Source organism: Triturus cristatus, chromosome 9 (assembly GCF_964204655.1).
Source record: "Triturus cristatus chromosome 9, aTriCri1.1, whole genome shotgun sequence".
Lineage (NCBI taxonomy): Eukaryota > Metazoa > Chordata > Amphibia > Caudata > Salamandridae > Triturus > Triturus cristatus.
Window position 1 is genome coordinate 1,133,187,846 of NC_140592.1, and position 22,127 is coordinate 1,133,209,972.

The window sequence follows — 22,127 nt, forward strand, 5'->3', positions numbered from 1 at the left end:
GGGGCCCTGGGCGTTTATGCACAACCATGCAATAGCGAAGTGAAGACGCAGTTTCTAAACCCGGCCATCATCATAGCTAAAATTCAGGTCATATCATGCTGGAAGCTCCCAGCCCTGTCGAGCCTAGAACACTGGCAGGGTGTTTTCACCCACTGGGTGCAGGCTGGGAAGGTGGACCTAAACCGAGAGGAGATCAGGGGGTTGCGAAGACGCATGATGGCTCATAGATGGGAAGCATTACTTCTGCAGCTTACTGAGGCTCTGTCTGATTCCCCCTCCGAGTCAGTGGCGGGGAAATAACCGTAACTTCTGCATCCCCCGATAGGCGCGGTGAAAATGGCTCCCCTTCCTTAGCCTGTGGGGTGCTAGCCACACCCTTCAATTGGGCAGTGTCCTTTGCCCTTACCAACCCGAGACTGAGGCAAGCCACGAGCCTCCCCATCCTACTTGAGGCCCATGATCACCAGCCCCTCCTCTATTTCATGGTCGTCGTAAATTCACTCCTATATTACCTACTTCATAAATGCATGGAGGCTTGGGAGGAGCACTTCCGGAGCCTGTACAGCTCCGATGAGGGCTCTGAATCTGGGGGAATTGATAGGAACTTGCTTATTTCCACCTCATCCGAGGCTCTGTTCGAATTTACGTTCGAAGAGGTCCATGAAACAATTGGTAAAGTTATACCTGGTAAAGCCCCGGGATTAGATAAATTCCCGGGTGACCTCTTTAGACACGAACCAAGGATATGGGCCCCATATTTGTGCATCTTGTACAATGCCATCCTGGAGGCATGGAGGTGCCCTGTACTTGGCTGGGCGCAGAGATAGTCCCTATTTTTAAGAAGGGCTCTCCTCTGCTCCCAGCCAACTACAGGCCAATCAGCCTTATAGATGTTCCGCAAAAGATCAATTTTAACTCATTTGCAGGATTGGATTGATGAGCATTCGGTAATGAGCCCACTCCAGGCGGGATTCAGGAAAAACACGTCCACCATGGATCAGATTTTCCGTCTATCTCTATTATTTTGGAAGACGGTTACACTGGAGGGTGGCAGCCTCTATATGGTGTTTGTGGACCTTCGCGCCGCCTTTGATCTGGTCCCACGCCAGAAATTGTGGTCTGTGCTCTATGAGTTGGGTATTCCGCATCATCTCTTGCACATCTTGATGAGGCTCCATGAAGCAAATTTTGCCAGGGTAAGGTGTGGGAAGGACGGAGCCTTGACAACACGATTCTCCGTTGACAGGGGGGTAAGGCAGGGCTGTGTTTTGGCACCAACCCGGTTCTGCCTCTATGTCAACGGAGTGATCACCCATCTGAACACGGTTCGAAACACTGATGCCCCAAAGCTGGCGGGAAATCGGGTGCCTGCAATTATGTTTGCAGACGACACCCTCCTGCTCTCAAAATCCCCAATGGGGATTCAAGGCATACTGGAGGGATTTGAGTCTTTTTGTCTTGAGCGGGGATTGGAGATCAATGCACTAAAAACTAAATTTATGATTTTCAATCCACCAGCGGCTACTCGCCCCAGTCCAAAAATAGGCAATACAAGACTGGAGAGGGTCCAGATATTTGATTACTTAGGGGTAACTATCAATGAGAGTATGACGTGGCCCCCCCAGCAAACAAAGTCCCAACTGAAATTGGCTCAGTTGGCAGGGGGCATTCTAAAGCTTGCTAACAAGTCGACCATAAAGCCAATAGGACCACCACTAGAGATTTATAAAACACAAGCCAGGGGTGCGGTGATGTATGGGGGTGACCTATGGGGTCATGTTTGTAAGTCTGACATCAGCATGACTGAAAATGAATTTCTAAGAAAACTATTGGCCCTACCATCCAGTACTCCACTCCTCCCACTGAGGTTAGATCTGAGTATTAGACCGATCGCCCCTGAGCTTGGCATCAAACCCTTAAGGTTTTGGCGTAGGCTCTGGGCAACTCCTGAGTTATCAAATTACAGGTTGCAATTGGCAGAATTACTATGTATGCCCAAGATATGGAAAATTCTTCTCCAATTAATTGTCCCGGTTGCAATTGCGATAATGAAAATGAACTTCAGGTTTTATTTTTTTGCCCGGCTTATAGCAACCCTAGAAGGTATTGGCTCGTACCGTTGTGTAAAAATCTGGGGTTCGCTCACTGCATGAATGCATTCCAAATACTTAAATCAGATGTGACGAGATCTACCGTATTCGCTGTTTCAAAATTCCTGGCTGCTATGTGGTTTAAGCGACGAGTACTACTGAAAACTGCATAAATCGCTAATCTGGATGTACAGTTCCCCTCTCACATTTTTTAACTGTTTTTAATAACATTACTAGTTTTGGGGTTCATCTTATATATATGTTCTTCTTTTATGGCTATCTTGCCGAAACAAAGATTCCACAGCTCAGGTTGCGCTAAGAATATTAAAGTCCAGTACACAAGAAGCAATTGTAATAGCCATAGCGAAATTTTTGGGATGGGCTTGGAGAATAAGGCAACAGTTGGAAAAAAACCACACAAAAAAACAAGCAGACTGCGACAGTAAACTCTAGTGTTCTGTCTTCTGCTTAGTTTCTTTTATTTGGCATCGCTAAATATGGTCTACACATATATATTTATTAATGTTTTATTTTTGTATACTTGCATAGGGGCTTGCTGGTATTCTCTATTTTACGAAAAGTTCCCTTTGGCTCGTCCTTTTTAAACATTTTTAACAGGGGGAAAAAAAAATGCCTATTAGACCCCATTTGTCTCCACTGTGTAGGAAGAGGCATATAGTTTCTAATATTGTTCTTCATGTTCTGCAACTAAACATTTACCGGATGATAGACAAGCTTGAAATCATGTGATTGATTGTTGGGCACTTATGTTGATTAAATGTTTGCAAAATATACAATAAACAAACATGTTAAAAAAAACTAATGTGCCTCTTTCTTCTATGAACATGAATCCTTACCCACTAGATAGTGGAGGGACCAAAGCTATTGTTGCTGCCATCCTCTAGGTCCACCTCTACAAAAAAGGAGCAGTTGAATGTTCGGTCTGAGCCAGCTGGAAGGGTTGATGTTGCTCGAAGAGCTGTCTCTTGGGTAAGCTGCAAAAGCCCCTCGAAGGGCATGTCTATTATAGGAGCAGGAGGTGCCCATCCACGTGTGCATGTGGAGGCTAACTGTTTGGCCATTTAATAGGCCACAATGCCAGCAGGGTAAATGCTTCATTTAGGAATGTGTTTAGAGGCAACCAGTCTCTTAGAAGTTTAGAAACCTGGCATCTTGATACGATCTGGAAGGCTAACTAAAACTAGCATTGCAATGCTACAAAATATATGGATGCATATCCAAACTTCCCAAGGCGAAGACTTTTCTGCCCATGGAATCAATCTGTTTGAACTCATAGTCCAGTGATGCAGAGCGGAACTGGGAAATGCATGCTGTTTAGTTCAGCAGAGGATACTTGAAACACTAAGATCGGAGTAGGATGCTAAGTATGTTACCTTTATGCTTTGTAGACAGTGCATGTACTTTAGGGCTTATACTGGATCATGTACAACAGACCTCTTAAGAAGGAGGGTCCAAAAGGTATCGAATACCACCTGCTGTGAACGTATCAAAACCACAACCATTTCAGAGGTCTAGAAATAGTTGAGCACCTATACGGTTAGGAGGGTGGAGTATGTCAGCCTTCTAATATTCTTCCTCTGTGTGCCTAAACCAAAGGTTAAACATGTCCAGTGCATCTGAAGTGGAGCTACAGAGTTCAAGGACTGAGGTGGCGCCAAAAATGTCTCCAAGAGCAGCACTGGGCGTTGCTTTGGAACTCGCATTAAGTACAATTGGACTCGCACATTTGCAGGCAAGGGTTTCTTTCGGATCGGTGTTGTGGCTGGCATCTGTGTTGATATGGCATCTGAGTCAGATCCATCAGAGTTACCGAGCCAGCAGACTCTGTGCTACCCTTTCAGACTAATAAAGAGGGATGAGAGACATTCCTGACAGTGTCAAAATGGTTTGTCGAAAGGTCTTGCACTGAGACGGGCCAGCAGATGAAGCCAGGAACTCAGATTTAAGCTTTTTGATTACTGGGGCCGGGTTTGAAGAGGCAGAGGAAGAGATCAGCGTCACTAAACAGCAGCACCGAGTCTCAGAATGGTACCTCCCCAAGGGTGGGTGCCATAGACATGCGACCCGTGTCAGCTCTGGTGGATCTGGGGCCCACCTGTGGGCCTGCTTAGAGACAAGGGGGCATCCAGAACGACTCCGGGCCTACTAGAAGAGCAGAGTGGGCCATCTGTCAGCAGTAACAAGGAGCCTGCAGGGCCTAGGAAAAGTACAGCAGTGTGGAGCCCGTTCGGTGGAGCTGGCGGAAGCGACGCACCGCTTCGCATCGTGTGGTCCCCCCGGTGAAAATGTGAAAAAATGGACAGGTGGGGGGGGGGGGGGGGGGGGGTAGGGGGAGCAGCCCTTCTTGACCAGCAGCATTGTGCTAACCGAGACGAGGCCATCAGCATAGAGCTCACCTGGTAGGAAGGAAGCCATCCCCCAGAGGTAAGAAAGGTGCAAGTCCTCCGTAGGACCAGGGATTGACCTCGTCCCCAAGCATGCCACAAAGCACTGAAGATGGGGCGAGTATTGAGGCCTGAAAGGAGGCCCAGACACTGGAAAACATTTCAGCTGACCAGTCTACTAGTGATCAGCATCGACGGAAAATCTGGGCCGCTGGGCCAGAGTGGCTGTATTTTGGTCAGGACTGCCTAATCCTTGTACGGTAACACCATGGGAAGAGAGAAAGGGCACAAACTGGCACAAGCCTGACAATTTTGCCTTTTGGTGCGAGAAACAGAGTGGCGCAGTGATTGTGATGAAGAGCAAGAGATGATAGAAGGGCCTGCTTTGAGCCATTAAAAACACTGAAACTGCGCTACATCACTAAATAGACACTGTTACAATTGATATCACCCTTATAAGGTCTAATTTTAAAAAGCTTTTGTCCAGGGTCTATGGAGAGATCAAACCCTTTCCAAACATGTCCTACTATTCTGTTATCTTGCTTAAATGGTGGCGAAGGAAGACATTATTCGGCTGTAGGACAGTGGAAATTTTCTGTGGGTGGCCTGCTGGGCACGCAACATGGATTAGCGCAAGCGTGCAAAGGAGACAATCTACTGGGCTTGGGGCTGCTCCCAACATATGCGTGGTAGGCCTCCCAGAGAAGAGCAGGGGCTTAGATGCGGTGAAAAATATGGAGCATTGCCTGCGAACGGAAGTAGCTCCTGAGGGACTCTCGGGGTTCTTTGCCCAGGAAACAGCGCACTGAGTGCCGGCAAGACTACCCCAACCTGGAGCCCCTCCAAGATCACTTGTCGTGAGAATGCTTTATTACAAGGATCCCGATTGTATACTGGCGCAGGAACGGAAGAAAGAAGCGCTTGGAGTGGACAATGCCACCGTGTGCATTTTCCTGGACTTCTCCAGAGAAGTCCACAAACAGCGAGCGTCCTACCAGGAGGTCAAGAAGAAGCTGCAACAACTGAATCTCAAGTACACCATGATATTTCCGGCAAAACTAAGAGTAGTAACCCCGAACGGGGTGCGATTCTTCCACTCTCCGCAGGAGGTATGGGACTGGCGAAGAGCCAAAACGATCCGGGGACAGCCGTAGACAGAGAAGAATGACAACAACAGCGGCGAAGCGTAAGGTGCAAGCGCCTATGGCGGACTCTGGCGGTGCCCTCTCTGGCTGAGGTGCAGCTGGGACGTTGCCAAATAATGGTGGTGGTGGCCCAACTTAGCAGAAATCAGGTGAGTCGGGTGCCCCCTAGGCGGGTGCCCCTCTGCCTGGACTCGGATCCTGAATCGAATGCATCAGAGACTTCGAGTCTGGAGCTGGCCAGATTCACGCAGAGAACAGCGGATTACATTATCTTAAGACACTCAGCGGACTGGTAAAGGGCGGGTGAAAAGTAGGACTGGGCGAGTTCACTGAATGTTACTCCAAATTATACTTATCATAGCTAGACTAGAACCCAAATGCCAGAGAGGCTCACAAGGAGACCCCCTCTTTTTGTTTTACCTTTACTACCAAGCACTGTTCATCCACTTACACAACAGTTATTGACTGTTAATGCGGTTTGAATGGGTGATTTTCTCCTACTCATCCCAGGGAGGGGTAGTTGGGATTGTTGGGGGTTGTTCTTGAAGTTGGGAATTGTTGAGTCACACTTTCTGAGACTATATGCTTACCTAACACAGATTGGGAAGGGTACACTGCAGATGACATGGGGACACAAGAGGAATCTGTACCCCTTCTGCAACTTAATATGGCAGGACACCTAGCATACAAGTGCCTGACATGGAATATTAGGGGCATGCACAATATGGTGAAGCGCTATAAACTATTCTCATTCCTCCATAGGAGAGGGGTACATATCGCGTTACTGCAAGAAACGCACCTTACTGATGAAGAGGGATTGGCACTGCGATGGAGGTAGAAGCGCCAGACCTTTTACACCCCGTACTCTACCTGTGCCAGGGGGATCCTTATATGGATGCGAGCTGAGGTCCCATTCCAACCCATCGACAAATTGAAAGATGCTGAGGGCAGGTGCATGGGAGAACAGGGACGGCTGGAGGGAAAGGAGCTGACAATAGTCAACATATATTCCCCAAACATTGAACAGAGTGGGTTCTTTGACAATATATCACGAAAATTAGCATTGTTCTGAATGGCAGTGACTATAATCGGGGGAGACTTTAACTGCATAACTGATGTCCTATTGGACCGCTCACACTCTCCCTTGCTTGATTCCCAGGCGGTCTGCACGGCTAAAATGTTCACAGGTTAACAACGGCAGTGGGGCCTCATCAACTCCTGGAAACGTCTAAACCTGCACACACAAGACTACTTCTTTTTCTCTAGACTCCACGAGGTGCATGTTCATCTGGACCTTTTTCTTTCCACCCCTGATGTACACAGTCTGATAATGGCTGTAGAATACTTAGCCCGCACTATCTCAGCTCATAACTAAGGCTTCTGGTTTTCAGTTTTTACAGATTTTTACAGATAAATACAGACAGAAAACAATGTGTTTCCAGTCTGTATTTATTTTTGGAAGCGGAAAAATACTGAAAATGGTGCATGTTGTGAAAGATTCCATGCTCTCTTTCATGAATTCCAGGCAACTGCTGAGTAGATAAACAGCATGGAAAGTTAAAAAACAGGTTGAGATTTCCTTATATACATGCATATGTTAACATATATTTGTAGTACAACACTAATGTGTACCTGTGACTGTAGTGTTTTGTTATCCATGGCTGCTTAATTTGCTCATTTGTGACAAGCATCCATGTATGTGTGCACGTTCAAGAATTAAATAAATGTGGAAATATCCCATTTTACGGCACCATTTATTCTCAAAACACAAAATAAATATGGATAAATACCAATAAGATGGCCAAAAAATAAATACGGATAAATACAGCCAGAAATGTTTTTTTAAAAATACCATAAGACCAGGAGCCCCAATCATAACCCTGTACTATTGCAATTACAGGGAGCTCAGCCTAGGCCCTCCATACCTACATGGCAACTCAAACTGATTTATTGGAAGATCAAGTCTTCTGCGAGTCTATCAGAACAAAAATCACCCAATATTTTCTTGACAACACAGGTACGTCAACTACCCCTCAGCTAGAGTGGGATGCCTTTAAGATAGTGACAAGAGGGTACAGCATAACTGAAGCTAAAGGAGTTAGACAAACACTGCTGCGTGACGTAGACATCGCCGAAAACCACCTGAGAAACATAGAGACCCAACAATCGGGTCGCCCGAGCTTCAGCCTGACCTCCTGACAGATAAAGAGGTGGTAGCGGCTGAGATGCTTTGATTACAAACACTACATAGACAAGATGCACGCAGAGAGGGACAAATCAGGCTCTCTATTGCCTGGCTGGCAAACCCAGAGAAGCGAGCCTTACCGGTAGTGGAATTAGAAGACGGAGAAGTTTCTCGAGTATTTACACAGGAGATCAATGACACATTTGCCAACTACGACTCAGAGCTTTATACTAGTTCCCCCACCAGAGACCTACAAGAGACACGAGAATACCCAACAACCCTCCCACTGCCACAACCTACAGGGGATAAGGTGAGAGACCTAGGAGGGGATATCACAACACAGATAGTGACCACCATTAAACACATGGTGCGCAGGACAACCCCGGGTACGGATGGCCTACCGGCGGAATTCTATTCTACGTACTCTGCTGAACTGACACCCCACCTCAAAGGGCTATATGCAGCGGCTAAAGATATTGGCTGCTTCCCACACACTATGAGGGAAGAAGTAATAGTTCCCATTCTGAAACCTAATAAACTAACCCATGATAGAACAGCATAATGCCCACTATTGATGCTCAACTTCGAATACAAAATAATGAGCAAGATCTTAGCCACTCGAGTATTGCCTCACTTGACCACACTAGTACACCTGGCCCAAGCCGGGTTTATCCCGAGCCGTAGCACAGCTGGGAATATTAGAAGCAGGGTCGAAAATTCAACTTGCCTTGTCGAGCAAGATTTATTCAGGACGAGCGATTTTTAAGGACTACTTGCCCTTTCTGGCATGTTGAAAATCCTCTAACTTCAGGGAAGACAAACTGATTTTTGACCTCGGTCTCTGAAAGCAGAGCAAATGTGACAAGATAACAAGATTTAAAGGCATCTTTACTGCACACACAGTGAAAGATCAATATAATGCCATCGAATCTTGTTAAAGTCAGCTTATCTTATTACATTTATTTTTCTTTCTGTGACCTAAGTTAGAGGATTTTGTCAAGTGAACTGTGTGACAATTGAACTGTGCAAAGCATGTTAAATGAAAGGCTGTAAGATGTCAGGCTTTTTTCTAACACAACACTGAAATAGCCAAGTGAACTGTTCAAACATTTCAAATATATTTCACTAGTTGTGAAGACCCATTTTTAGGTTGAGCATTCAAGACCTCTTGTATATACTTTATTAGGTCGAGCATTCGAGACCTCTTGTATATACTTCTACTTTCTGGGCTCTGGAGAACAGCCCTAGGACTTGTCTGCTTCAGTTTAGGGACTTTTATTTCTGTTCAACTGCCTCTATTTAACTGTCTTGACAGAAAACGACCAGTAGAGGTCAGTAAAGTACCAGAATTCCTTTCTGCTTGTTCAACTGCCTCTATTTAACTTTCTTGATAGAAAACGACCAGCGGAGGTCAGTAAAATACCAGAATCACTTTAGCATTCCAGTCCACACGAGCACCCGTAGACAATAATATTTTTTCAAATCTTGTATATTCACAGAAGGCCTTGATTTTATATTAAAAACAGAGCTTTGGACTATACCATTTCCCGCTGAAAGGCAATATTTCTCTCCATGTGTACCCATACCTGGTGTGTCACGCAGTTTGGTGCTTACTTTCCCTCCATGTTAAAGAACAGTAGATATTTCAGCACCCAGGCTAAAGTGCTGTATAGCTAAATACATAGAAGGTCCCAAAGGCGAGACCGATTGCATTGCAAATGCTTATTGTAATTCTGTGGTGAAAATATTTTGGTAGGATCAAAACAAATTAGAACACTTTACTTGGTGATGTACAAATTATAAGTATTTTTGCTGAAACCCAATTTCCAAAAACTGTTTATGCGCAATTATCAGTAAAACTACATGTTAGTGGGACATTTTTGTGGCCATTTCAATGGAAAATATGCTATCTTTAAATGACAATGCACTACCACATCATGCTTTGGTAATATATTTATAAAAAGTGAGGTTTTAAAAATGAACTGGGTATTATTACTGCTCCTGCCCAGATGACGATGCAATTCATGAACTAAGAGGCAAGCCAGGAATCATGTGTACCCTATAAATGGACTTGCTACTTGTTATACATGGAGCAAACATTTAGTTAATAAAAAAGAGTTTTTTTGTACAGCAGAAATAGTGAACTTGCATATTTGAAGGTGCTCTCTTATGTGATAAAGAAAAAGACTGCTCCATAAGAAAAAATATTTGCCTAGGATCACACAATTTGAGACCAGTTCACAGGTCAAGTACATTACAGTTAGGTCGAGTAGATTATTAAAGTTACTAGACCTGCAGGTCTAATAATATTTTTACGATTTTGAGCCCGAAGAAGGCTTTTGAATATTATGGAGACAGACAGGGAGGATCGAGGAACCGCAACAATATGTGCTGTAGACATAGAAAAGGCATTTGACAGCCTAGAGTGGAACTATCTATACGAGGTATAGCTATGCATGGAACTGGGGGAGAGCTTTATCAGATGGACCTCACTTCTCTACACCAGGCCCACACCTAGAGTACGAAGTGGATGAACCGTATCACGGAGATGGTCATTGGAGCGGGGCACCAGGCAGGAATGCCCACTCTCCTCGCTATTATTCGCGATCACCACGGAGCCACTTGTGTTAGCAGCCAGGAAGGGACAGTTCTACACAGGACTTCGCGCGGGACACACTAATCATCAAATAGCACTCTATGCTGACGACCTATTACTCCTCCTGCAAAGGTGGAGGGGGACCTGCTGGGAGCCCGCTCCTTACTGGAGGAGTTTAGATCAGTCTCTGGACTAAAAGTGAGCTGGTAGAAATCAAGGCTCTTCCCGGTGGCACCCAATGGACAACCCCCAACTGATTTAACGCAGTTACAATGGAAACCAAGCTGCCTACCCTACCTGGGAGTCCGAATATATCACACCTCACCAGACCTATACGAGGGAAACATAGGGCGGGCAATACGAGGGCTGCGAATGTCCAAACCCTTTTGGCAGACCCTGCCACTCATTAATTGTTAGGATTGAGCTTCTTAAAATGGTGGCACTTCCCTGCCTACTATAATATTTCAACACACTCCACTTTGGATCCCCGTAACATTTTCAAACAACTAGATGTGCTGATCCGGTCTTTAATATGGGAGTCAGGGCGATGCAGAGTGTTGCTTGCAACAAAGCGACAACCGGTAAAGGCAGGCGGACTAGCAGTCCCCAACTTTGAGACTTACTACATGGCAGCTCTGTTGCAATGGATGGTTAGGGACATAGCACAGAAACCAGATAGGGCTCCGCACACATCGGCGCCACCACTCCCCGATCTTCTGCCGTGATCCTTGAGATAACAAGGTCGCCCCGAGGAGGCTCACAGAAATTTAACGAGCAGGCTCGGTGCTGGCATCGAGCTCTTCAGAAAATTAGGACTACGGCCCCATACTCCCCGGACATACCGCTAGACATGTTGAGGGCAATACCACACGGAGGCAACGGGAGGGACTTGGAGGTATGGGTGGAGGGTGGGACAACAAAGATGGGGGAGCTCTACAGGAACAAGGAGCTGCTCCCTTTCGAAGAGTTTCGGGCAGAGTTCAATTTGCCCCACAGTCACTTCTTCCTGCACAGGGCGTTCACGTCAGCAATCCGTAAGCACTGGCGGACGGGCGCTGCGGAGCCCCCGCCACGACTGAGCTGCTACTATATCGTCCTGTCAGCAGGCACAATCAAAGCAGTATTCTGCTTGTACGAGGCTTTGCCAGCCGACTGGCACAGCCCGCTGGAGAAATTACAAACCCAATGGGAAATGGACTTAGATGTTCCGATCCCACCGAAAGAATGGGACAACATATTAGTAAGAGTATCCAGAGTGTCTAGAAATGCGCGCTTCAAACTCATTAACTACTAAGTGCTGCATAGATCTTATCTGACCCAAGAGTGTATACACACATACTTCCAAGTGGAAGAAGCGGCTGGCCCTCTATGCAGGGAGGAAAGGGTACATAACCTCCATATGTTCCGGTCCTGCGAGACTGCGTGTGTTCTGGGAAGAGGTTCTGTACTTACTAGAAGAGATAACTGAGAAACAGATCGTGCACACCCCGGCCCACTGCTTACTGGGTGGGTTCCCCCATACCTCCAAGTCCAAAGTAACCAGTAAATTTCAAGATGTGGCATTTATACTTGCTAAGTGCGAAATAGCCAGAAACTGGAAAGCAGCGGAGGGACCTAGACTGACCACATGGAAGAATGAACTGGCGAAATGGGTGGGCTGCGAGGAGCGAATATTACTAAGCGAAGCCAGAAGGGGACTGGGGAATATAGAAGCGGCTAGAGCCTGGGAAGCCCTATCTCACCCCAGAGGGAACTCCTGTGAGAACCCAATGAGCGCACCATGAGACCTGCACTACTTTAAGATCCAGGCCCCACTGCACAGACCTTTTCCCATCATACCTGATAGACTGATAGAGGGAACCGGACTTATCCCAGACCCTTACCCACATCCAATACTAAGATTGCTGCACTCAACAAGCACTCAGCCCATATGAATTGCACACAGTTGACTCACAAAGGGGGATAGGAACAAGTTATGGTATGAATAAACCATGTGATCATAAGTATACGCAACCAGAAATGTAGTATTATGATGTGAAAGATTAAACTCTGACAGCTGGATCACAAGTCATGATATACATGCAACAAAATCAATAAAATGTATTATTTAAAAATAAGATATTGGGTAGCCAATGTATCGTCCTGGGCCCCCATGCCCGATTACAATTTGAACTCGTGTGATGTCTGTTGGTGCCCTGAAATATAAATATATACTGTTTTTATACGCATGCATTAATGCGTGCACTACCTGGAGAAGGACATGTGCTTCTTTTATGGTATTAGGAAGAATCATGATAGTTTGAAAATAAATAAAAACATTTAAGGAAAAAAAAAAATTCCTGCAGACCCCTGCACATCAGGAATACTCCAAAACATCCTATCAATCTCTATAGTGCCTTCAACTAAAACCATTGCTAAGTTTTCCCTGTTCACCAGCACCTTCTCTAATGCCATATCGAGATCACACTACAAACCACTGTTCAAGAAGACCACAAGAAATCCAATCGGGCCAGCAAACGACAAAACTATCACCATATAAAGTTAGCAGTAAGGGGAGCCCGTTACTTTTATCGCGGTTGGGCCACGATACCGCTGCTGCTGCTGGGGACTTCAGACTGCTGTTGGGCAACACCATCACTGCTGCCGGGGACTACATCCCACATCATCCTTCACGGCGCACACACCGCGTACTGTGTTTGAAGCGCCAGGAGGCGCTTAAGAAGGGCCCAGGGCTCCCGCAGCACGGGAGCCCGTTACTTTCATCGCGGTTGGGCCACGATACCGCTGCTGCTGTTGGGAACCTCAAACTGCTGTTGGGCCACACCATCGCTGCTGCCGGGGACTACATCCCCCATCATCCTTCGCGGCACACACGCCACGTACCGCATTTAAAGCGCCAGGAGGCGCTTAAGAAGGGGCCAGGGCTCCCGCAGCGCGGGATGCGCGTGGCCGTGCCCGGGCCAAGGGCAGGCTCGTCTGCGCCCGTCAAAGGCCAGAAGAGGTCGGGCTGGGCCACCCCCCTGAGAGGTATTGCCGAAGTAGCTGTGCTGCCGGATTTAGGTGAGTGCTAAATAGACATTGAGATATGAGGAAACGCACCACCACACCAAGATCTCGTCCCACCACCACCACTACCATAGACAGCATGTTAGAAAGAGCAGTCAACATTGTCTCAACAGAAATTCAGTTGACAGAAAGGCGACTATCTCTGGGACTGTTAGTACCTCCTCGACCAACTATGATGGAAGAGGAGGAGCAGAAGGACTGTACTGGCCCTCCTCTAACGCCAAATGTAATTGTCAATACCATCAGACACTCCCCAATCAAGAGAGGTGGTTGTGAGTTGGTAAATAATGAGGGCAACAAGGACAACGAAGTCTTTATGGAAAATCAAACCATGATCCCCATAAAGGACATTGTTCCAAATAAAGATGTCTCCCCAGATCCAACAACTACAGGGGTTAAAAGAAAAAGAACTTTGGCTAAACCAATTAGTTCCAAGAGGAAACAACCATCACGCTCAAAACCACAACGCACAGCCCTGAGCTCATCGATACAAGGCACAGTTGTCCCGGCGATCACAGTAAATACGGAGCCCATTAATGTCACAATTGACACCACTGTTGATCTGACCCCACCAGAAGCTATAACTCACTCAATTCACACGCAAACTGAGCATACAATAGCCCCGACAACTCTCATCAGACCTGGTGACATTTTAACTGACACCATAGTGGACATGGTATATGAACGTATGAAAAACTTGGTGGATAAAAACTTTAACGCTCTTTTGAAACGTCTAGATCACTTGGAGGCTTTGATAAATAAATCAAATACACATACAATTATACCTAAAGTTACAACCAAATCAGGGGGGGTTCAGAATCCAAAGCCTTCTGGCGTAGTTAACTTAAATACGCAACAGTAAATTGCGAACTCTATATCCTCCCCTTTTAAAAATTCCAATGTACTGTGTGGTAAAAATCAAAGAAAGTCTACCCCCCAAACCTATCCCCAGTGAAAACACTTCATTATGCACAGTGCACACTAACAACAGCAACAGCTCGCATTGTAACACTCCTGTAGTCAATCCTCCTGTCACCAATAACTCCATAATTTTGCGGCCCAACACCTTGAGCGCCACCTCCATCACAGACAACCATGACATGGGGCCTTCCCTATAGACTAGGAGTGATGTTCTTAATTTACCACCTGCAGCATGTCCCTATGTCCTAGTCTTAGCAGGTGTTCCCCCTTTAAGAAAAAAACAAGCTGAGACATGGGACCAACTGCGGAATAAAAGCGCTGATTGGTTAGTTAAACACAAAGGCCTTAGGGTGGCAAATGTCAGTGAGATATTAATGGTGCGCAGGGTGGGCTGGGTAGGACCCTCACAAAAGAACATCAAAGGGGATTGTGTTGTTATTAATTTTAGACGACCGTTACTGGTAAAATCGTTACTGTCAGCACAGGAATTAAGTAATAACTTCCCAACCCTTATTTGGTCATTGCCCCTTGGTTTTTTCTATAAACCAACCCCGGCCCCAAATACCTTTGTTATCCCCCCACACACCATGCATAACAGGTTCTCTGCTCTGTCTGGTTTAGACAGCCTGGATTGACTGTCTCCCTTTCCAACACCAGCTGCACCTGCCATCACTGGAACCTTGTTAGACCCTCTTGCCATTGCTACCCCTGAACTAGACGATTCAAACCTGCAGGTGCTTAGCTGGAATGTTGCAGGTCTAGCTTCCAAGCTATGCTCTACAGACTGGGTTAACACAGTCCAAAAATATGACATCCTAATGTTCCAGGAAACATGGTGCACAAAGGAACTATTCTTAGAAGGTTTTGCATGTTTTAATAGTATTGTACTGAGCCCTAAAGCAGGCCGCCCATCAGGTGGACTCTCAACCTGGATTAACATCTCAGCAGGTGGGAGCATAAAGTCTCTTGTGACAAATAATGATAACTTCCAAGCAAACTTGTTCAAGTTTATTGTTAATTTACAAAACCAGAATGTGTATGATAAACTGATCGGAATCTGTCTGGGTGGTGATTTTAACTCTAGACTTCCTAAGGCAAGTGGCCCAACTACCATCTCTTTGGCTTTCAAACCTTTATGTAAAAGAGGGATGGAACTATCAGATCACCTGTCCATCTGCAACTTACTTAATGTGAAGAAAGTAGCGGATGGACATCAAAACAAAAATCGTCTAATACCCACTTATAGGGGTCGTGGTAGTGCCTCTATCATGGACTATGTTTTTATATCTGCCTCTCTGGAGGATCTTTTAGTAAAGGCAGAGGTCTTGTGCACTACGCACGGCGACCATAACCCAATTTTAGCAACAATTAGATTTTCCCCTAGACCTAGTCTTGTTAAAGAGCCTGGGGCAAGCAATTTAGTGGCCTCGACTGACAAACTAAGAGTAATTTGGAAAGGCATCGATAACAAAGCTTTATTTGCCAATATGATAAAACTATACCCACTGCTCATTGAAACTTGTTTGTCAATTAGCGATCCTAACCCAGAGATTATTGAGGCATTTAGTAGCCTATGCGTTGGTATTAAACAAATGATCTCCAGACCAGCGTTAGACACCAGCGAGAAACCTAAATGGTTCAATGGCACCTGCTTGCGAGCAAACAGAGAACTGCGTGTAGCACTGGAGGCTACACCCAGGGATTCAACTCTTGTTAAATTATTACGATCCCGTTACAAAGAAGCAGCCAGGCAACGAAAAGACGAGCTTCTAAAAGTATGCTGGGACAATCTTGCCTGTGCCACTACACTTAACAATGGGAACGGTTTCTGGGCAGCAGTCAAATCCATGAGATCTATGGGCCTCACCCTTACTCCCCTAGGCTGCAAAATAACCAGTGAATCATGGGAAGCACATTTTTGTAGGATCTACACAACCCCGCCCCAGACTGAGGACATGTTAAACAGTCCTTCTGCCACTAGGTTTTTTTTATAATCGGTGTCAGAAGTTGAGGATGCCATACACCAAAGTGTAGGCAACAAAGTCCCAGGGCCGTATGGGCTTTCTATCTATCTTCTTAAACATGAACCGGACTTCTGGGCACCCCTTTTACTTAATGTTTTTAACAATCTTACAAGCACTTTTATCCCAAGCACCTGGTCTACTAGCATCATCGTGCCCATTTTTAAAAAGAGAGACCGTTCCAACCCTAGCTGCTACAGACCGATCTCCCTGATCGATAACATTCTAAAGATCCTCGGGAGCGGCGTGTTTAACAAAATAGCGACTTGGGCCGAAAGGGAACAAATTTTAAATCAGTGCCAGCTGGGTTTTAGAAGCAAACTGGGAACAGCAGAACAGTGCCTTAATTTAAATCTGATTGTTGGCAAGTATACGATAGCACAGAAGTAACCTATTTATTTGGTCTTTATGGACCTCACCTCCGCTTTTGATTTTGTCAACAGGTCACACTTGTGGTCGGTCCTTTTAAATTATGGGTTGGACGAGGCCTTAGTTTATTTTTTGGCATACTTGCATAGGGACCTGAAGGCACAGGTAAGGATCAGCAATGACGGGGAGGCCTCAGGGGACATCATTATTGGTAGAGGGGTCAGACAGGGATGTGTACTGGCCTCTCTCCTATTCATTCTTTATATAAACGAATTACATAATGTTCTGTCAGAACTCACTAATGATGTACCAAGAATCAACGGTAATGTACTGCCCGCCCTTTTATATGCGGACGATGCGGTTTTAATGGGCCGCACTTCAAATGCACTATGCACTTTAGTTGGGGGTTTTATAGCCTTCATGACAGACCTAGAAGACCTCTGCACTAATTTTAAGAAATCTTTCATAATGACCTGTGGCCAAAAAAAATAAACTGTATCAACTCAATAACCTCAGTTTCTGAACGCTTATTACGCACTCTCCCATATTTGGGTTTAGTATTCTCTGATACTGGATCCTGGGCAGCTCATGCTGCCCACAGTAGAAGTAAGTTCCTAAAAGCGACTAACTCGATTCTGAGGCTTCCTCAACCAAAACAAGCAGAGGTAGTCTTACCCATAATCAAGATCTATAAATCGCAGTGCATTCCCACTGCCACATATGGCGCTGAAGTCTGGGGTTTTATAAACTGTAGTGGGAACCAAAGAGAGGAAAATAGATTTTGTAGGAAACTTTTAGGGGCTCAAATCTCCTCCCCAAACTTTGTGTGTCACAATGAACTAAACTTGCACTATATAGAAGATTTTATCAGGTCACGTCCAGCTATATTTTGGCTAAAAATTTGGCAAAACCCTGCAGCAACTCTGACAAGGGAGATTATTGTAGACTGCCTTAACTGCGACAAGGGAGGGTGCATACCCTGGCTTTCCGCTGTCAGAACAAGCCTAACCAGTGTGAACCTAGAGCATATTTTCTTAGACCCATCGGACCTAGAGGGTATGAATAAAAGAGTCCACATGGGTGCATTGTACGAGTCTTATAACAACGCAAGACACGTTACAGAGCGCTCAAAACCATCAGTCGCTAGGTACATGTCACCATCAGAGTCAACAGCCTTCAAACGCATATGCCATCTAAATATCTCCTGAAGAATACTGGACGTTGGGGAAGAAGCCAGCTCTTTCGTCTTAGGGATGGCACCTTAAAATACTCACTCTGCTTCCCTTTGGGATTTAATATTAATCTTGAGCAAATGCCCTGCCCATGTGGCACCGGCAGCAATCAAACAATGGTACACTTTTTACTCTTTTGCAAATTTTTGGAAAAATACACAAAACAATACCTGATTCCGTATTTTAAGGCATTCGCTAACATTGATTATAGAACAGCATACTTGGAGATTATTAGGCTTGAGAGCGATGATCTGATTTTTCATGTCAGCTCTTTCCTGAGAGCGGCAGTCTGCTCATGTATCACCATGAGTCATTTTTAATGTGTTATGTGCACCTGAATACATAATACTGCTCTATTGTACGCACTTACTTTTACCTTATAGTTGGAATACTAACTAAAGTGCTACCTGTGGTCTGGAACATCTTATAAGTTTAAAATGTAATCGCACTGACATTATGCTGCTAAAATTGTTTACAACTGATTGCACTTTACCTCAATATGCTGCTATATGTCTGTCCAACCTTTTAATGTGCTAACCTATCAATGCCGCCATCTGCCCGTCCGTTTGAAAATTTTAATCATGATTCTGCTGTTTGTACATCATGTCCCTTTTAACATTTGTACACAATTGTAGTCTTTTTATCCTGAAAGTTCTTCTTAACTATTGCTTTTTATACGGTGCTTTTAAATAAGAAATTGTACTGTTGCTGGTGTATCTGAAATGTGCTTTTATGGATATTTTTATCCGAATAAAGATTATTGAATGAATGAATTAAGAAAGGGGCATGCAAGCTACTATCATAATTTTTCAAATTCAAAAGACACCCTATAAGTCTGCAGTGGACCATAACAGAGTAGCAGTTGTCATACTGCTTCACCTCCACCAGGAATTAAATATCTACACTCTTCAACTTACAGGAGAGGCTCAGGGAACTAGAAAGTCAAGAGTTGGCAATAGACTAGATCACATTGCTCCTCACAGGGAAGCAGCAGATCATTCCCATTCCATCCTTCAATTTGTCATCTTTCAACATCAAACAGGCATTACTAGGGTTACCACCACTGTGCCCCTTCTCTTGAATGCCCACTTTAACTCACTTTCAACATTTCTGGCCTCGCCTACTACAATTATACTTATGACACTGTGGTGGTCCTTAAATTAGAAAAAACATCTGACATTGACCAATAGGCTTTTTTACACTGCATGCTGGCACCTAAAAACGAACAAAGAGCAAACACATCAAATTCAACACAGCAAAAACCTAAATTCTCACATGTGGCAACTGGGTGTACGTCTAGTCAGGCGCCCAATTGCATATGCAGCTTGGAACCCCACCGATTGCAACCAGCAACAACAGGAACATCGAAGTGATCAAGAAAATGTAACTCTCAACTTTTTAGGTCAAACAAGTAACAAATTCATCATTTTGTGTACTTGGTATCTTAATAAATAGGCAGCACAATTGCTACTATACACCGATCTTGGGAATCACAGAATCCGCCTCTCAGTAGCTAAACAAATATCCTTCAAGACCCTTTACATCAGGCAATCAGCAGTATAGGCCCCATTATCTTTCAATGCAAAAACTGAACCTACCAGCCAATGAGAAACTTCAGATCTAAAATGCATTTATAAGTAACAGCAAAGCAGAGATGAGACACTGACCAATAGTTTTCTATGTATGAAAGCAACTTGATATCATGGCAGGAACCTGCACCATCTTGGTTGACTGGCTGGCTGAATTTAGCGAGGACTATAATCGCAGGCAGAGACTATATACCAAGCGACCAATTTCCTGGGTTGCATTGCCTTGTATGCCCATTCTTAAAGAGAAGCTGCAACTTGTTTGATCCACCACTAATCTTCTTGCTTCAAAATATTAAGTTATTTTCCCCTGAAGTAGAAGAGTTTGTTTACTTAAATTTTGACACTTACTCAAAGAAGCAGTTGCTGCAAATGAAACACTTGTTCCTTAAAAGTCAGGCTTTAGACTTCATTGAGGCAACCATTGATCAGTTACTTCTTCAATACTTGCATTCATGGAGCTTGTGTGAAATCAAGTTGCCATGTGTGCATCTGATCTGAGCTTCCTAAATGCAGAACCATTTTTAAAGTATTTCCCATCACTGCTGGTGGTAGCTGGCAATCGCCCCACACCATGAACAAGATATTTTGGCCTGAGGCGTGTGTTGCTTTTACAGGTTATTCACTTACTACGATGTACCTTGCAAGAGCGATTTACATCGAGCATGCCTTGGAGCACCCCATCTTTCTCAACATACAATGCAGGAGAAATGCAAGAACTCCAAGTATTGAAGGGTCTTGCTTGTAGAACCTCCAGCAGTACTAACTTTAAATTAACCCTAAATCAAGGGACCCCCTTTCAACCAGTGCTCTTCCACGCACTGAAAGCTCCACACTGTTCTTACCTCCTAATCAACAGAGTTGATCTAAAGGGAACTGCAAGTCAAATGTGTCACAACCCTGCTACATACATTTTTTATCACGTTTCAACAATTTATGCCATGTGGAAGCTTTTTGTAATTTAATATGGGCCTTGAGTGCTCTGTGGGTTAAGAAATCTTTGTTTAGCACTTGGAGCCGTCTTTCAAACCCTACATCCTCATAAATGAAGCTAGTTGTAGGAAATATGAACTCTAACCATTTCATCCAGGTAAAATGCATTTAATCGATGTAAGGTGTATGGGGACCCACATACTTTAAATACACATAACCAGTGTCAATATGTTGAGCAGGAAGAGTTATCTTTTGTACAAAAAGGTTACTCTAACCTCGCACCTCCTCATACCAACACACATACGTGCAGTGTTTCGTCACAGGGATAAGATTACAGCAGCTCTTGCTCAAGACTACAAGTGCCAAAATTGGCTACTCTACAATATCCCATCTGACACGAACAATCTACGGTCTGATTCAAATTGGACAAGAAAACTGGGTAGCCAATTCCGGCTAGACCAAACTGTCAAACGCAACTATCTTACAAGTTCCAACTTGTGTGAAAAAACAGTCAATGTAAGCACAGCGCTACCAAGCCACACTAGTATAGCAATACCCATTACAAATGTCAACACAATAAGGTTCCACTGTGCAGTGGATAACACGTTAACATCACTCACTTTAACATTCATGTTGGTGAAAACAGTACAATGCATATAAAATTACAACTCTCCCTATTGGCAAGAGAGAGTGTATAGAATTCGTTAAAACATTGAGATATTTGATTTATTTCTTCCCAATAACATAACCATTGTACCAATGCAAGTCAACTGGGCATGAAGGTGTCTCGCGTTCTGCAGAAAAAATATCTAAAAGTGTGGGCTTAAAAAGGACGCAAACGTTCTGGCTGAAGGTCACACGCACAAGCCACTTGGCAACTATGCGAACATATAGGCATGAACACCAACTGAAAACGTGTGGCCTCTACTTGCACACACTCATTCTGTCCGTATTGTAAATAAATACTTGAGACTTCTGGAAATACTAGCTACTCCATGTCGACACCGACACGTTGCTGCTTAATAGCAGTAGAGGAAAAACCGAAACAGAATTGAAAATGCAGCCCTATCAATGACTGACCTACCTTCATCCCCTCCGTTGACAGGGCTCACTGTACAGAATGTTTCATCACAAGGCCTAGTACTAGGACAGGCTTAACAGCTGGGCTGACTAAAGGCCAGTACGCATGTGCACACAGCTACTATGTGCGTCCACGCTCTCGCGCTATTTCCAACGTTTTTGACACCAACGGGTAGCTTTGTTTACGTTTTATGAAAGGAAACGGACTGTGTCTGCAGGACAGTTTTGAAGCTGCAGACAGATATGTTAGTCAGGTGCTACGCTCTCTGAGTAGAAGCTATATATTGAATCACAAATATTTTTGTTCCTGACCTTAACATGTCTACAGCGCAGGACAGCGATCAGCTTAAATGCGTCACTTTCAGTGTCACGTGAGCTGTTAAAAACGGATCCGCCTAGAAACGTCTTCTATTTACCAAGCACCGACACGTACTTCTTAGAAGAGCAACACGCCTTTTGCTTTCTGAGCTCGAGTACACAGTGTTACCGTACATGCTG

General features: G+C 44.7%; 1 protein-coding gene across 5 annotated transcripts in view; it reads right to left on the minus strand.

Annotated features, from left to right (window-relative positions):
- Positions 1-21,981, minus strand: part of LOC146799484 (uncharacterized) — an 82,730-nt gene extending 60,749 nt beyond the window's left edge. Inside the window, exon 1 of one of the 5 annotated variants that reach the window (XM_085627044.1) lies at positions 21,942-21,981. Coding sequence is in view for 1 of the 5 variants with exons in the window: in XM_085627045.1 (XP_085483171.1) it covers positions 21,634-21,639 (6 nt within the window). In the remaining 4 variants the exon portion in view is untranslated. Of the gene's footprint in view, positions 1-21,629; positions 21,772-21,941 lie in introns of those variants that run through there. The other 4 variants (XM_085627041.1, XM_085627045.1, XM_085627042.1 and 1 more) reach the window with 4 other exon arrangements.
- Positions 21,982-22,127: the final 146 nt, after the last annotated feature.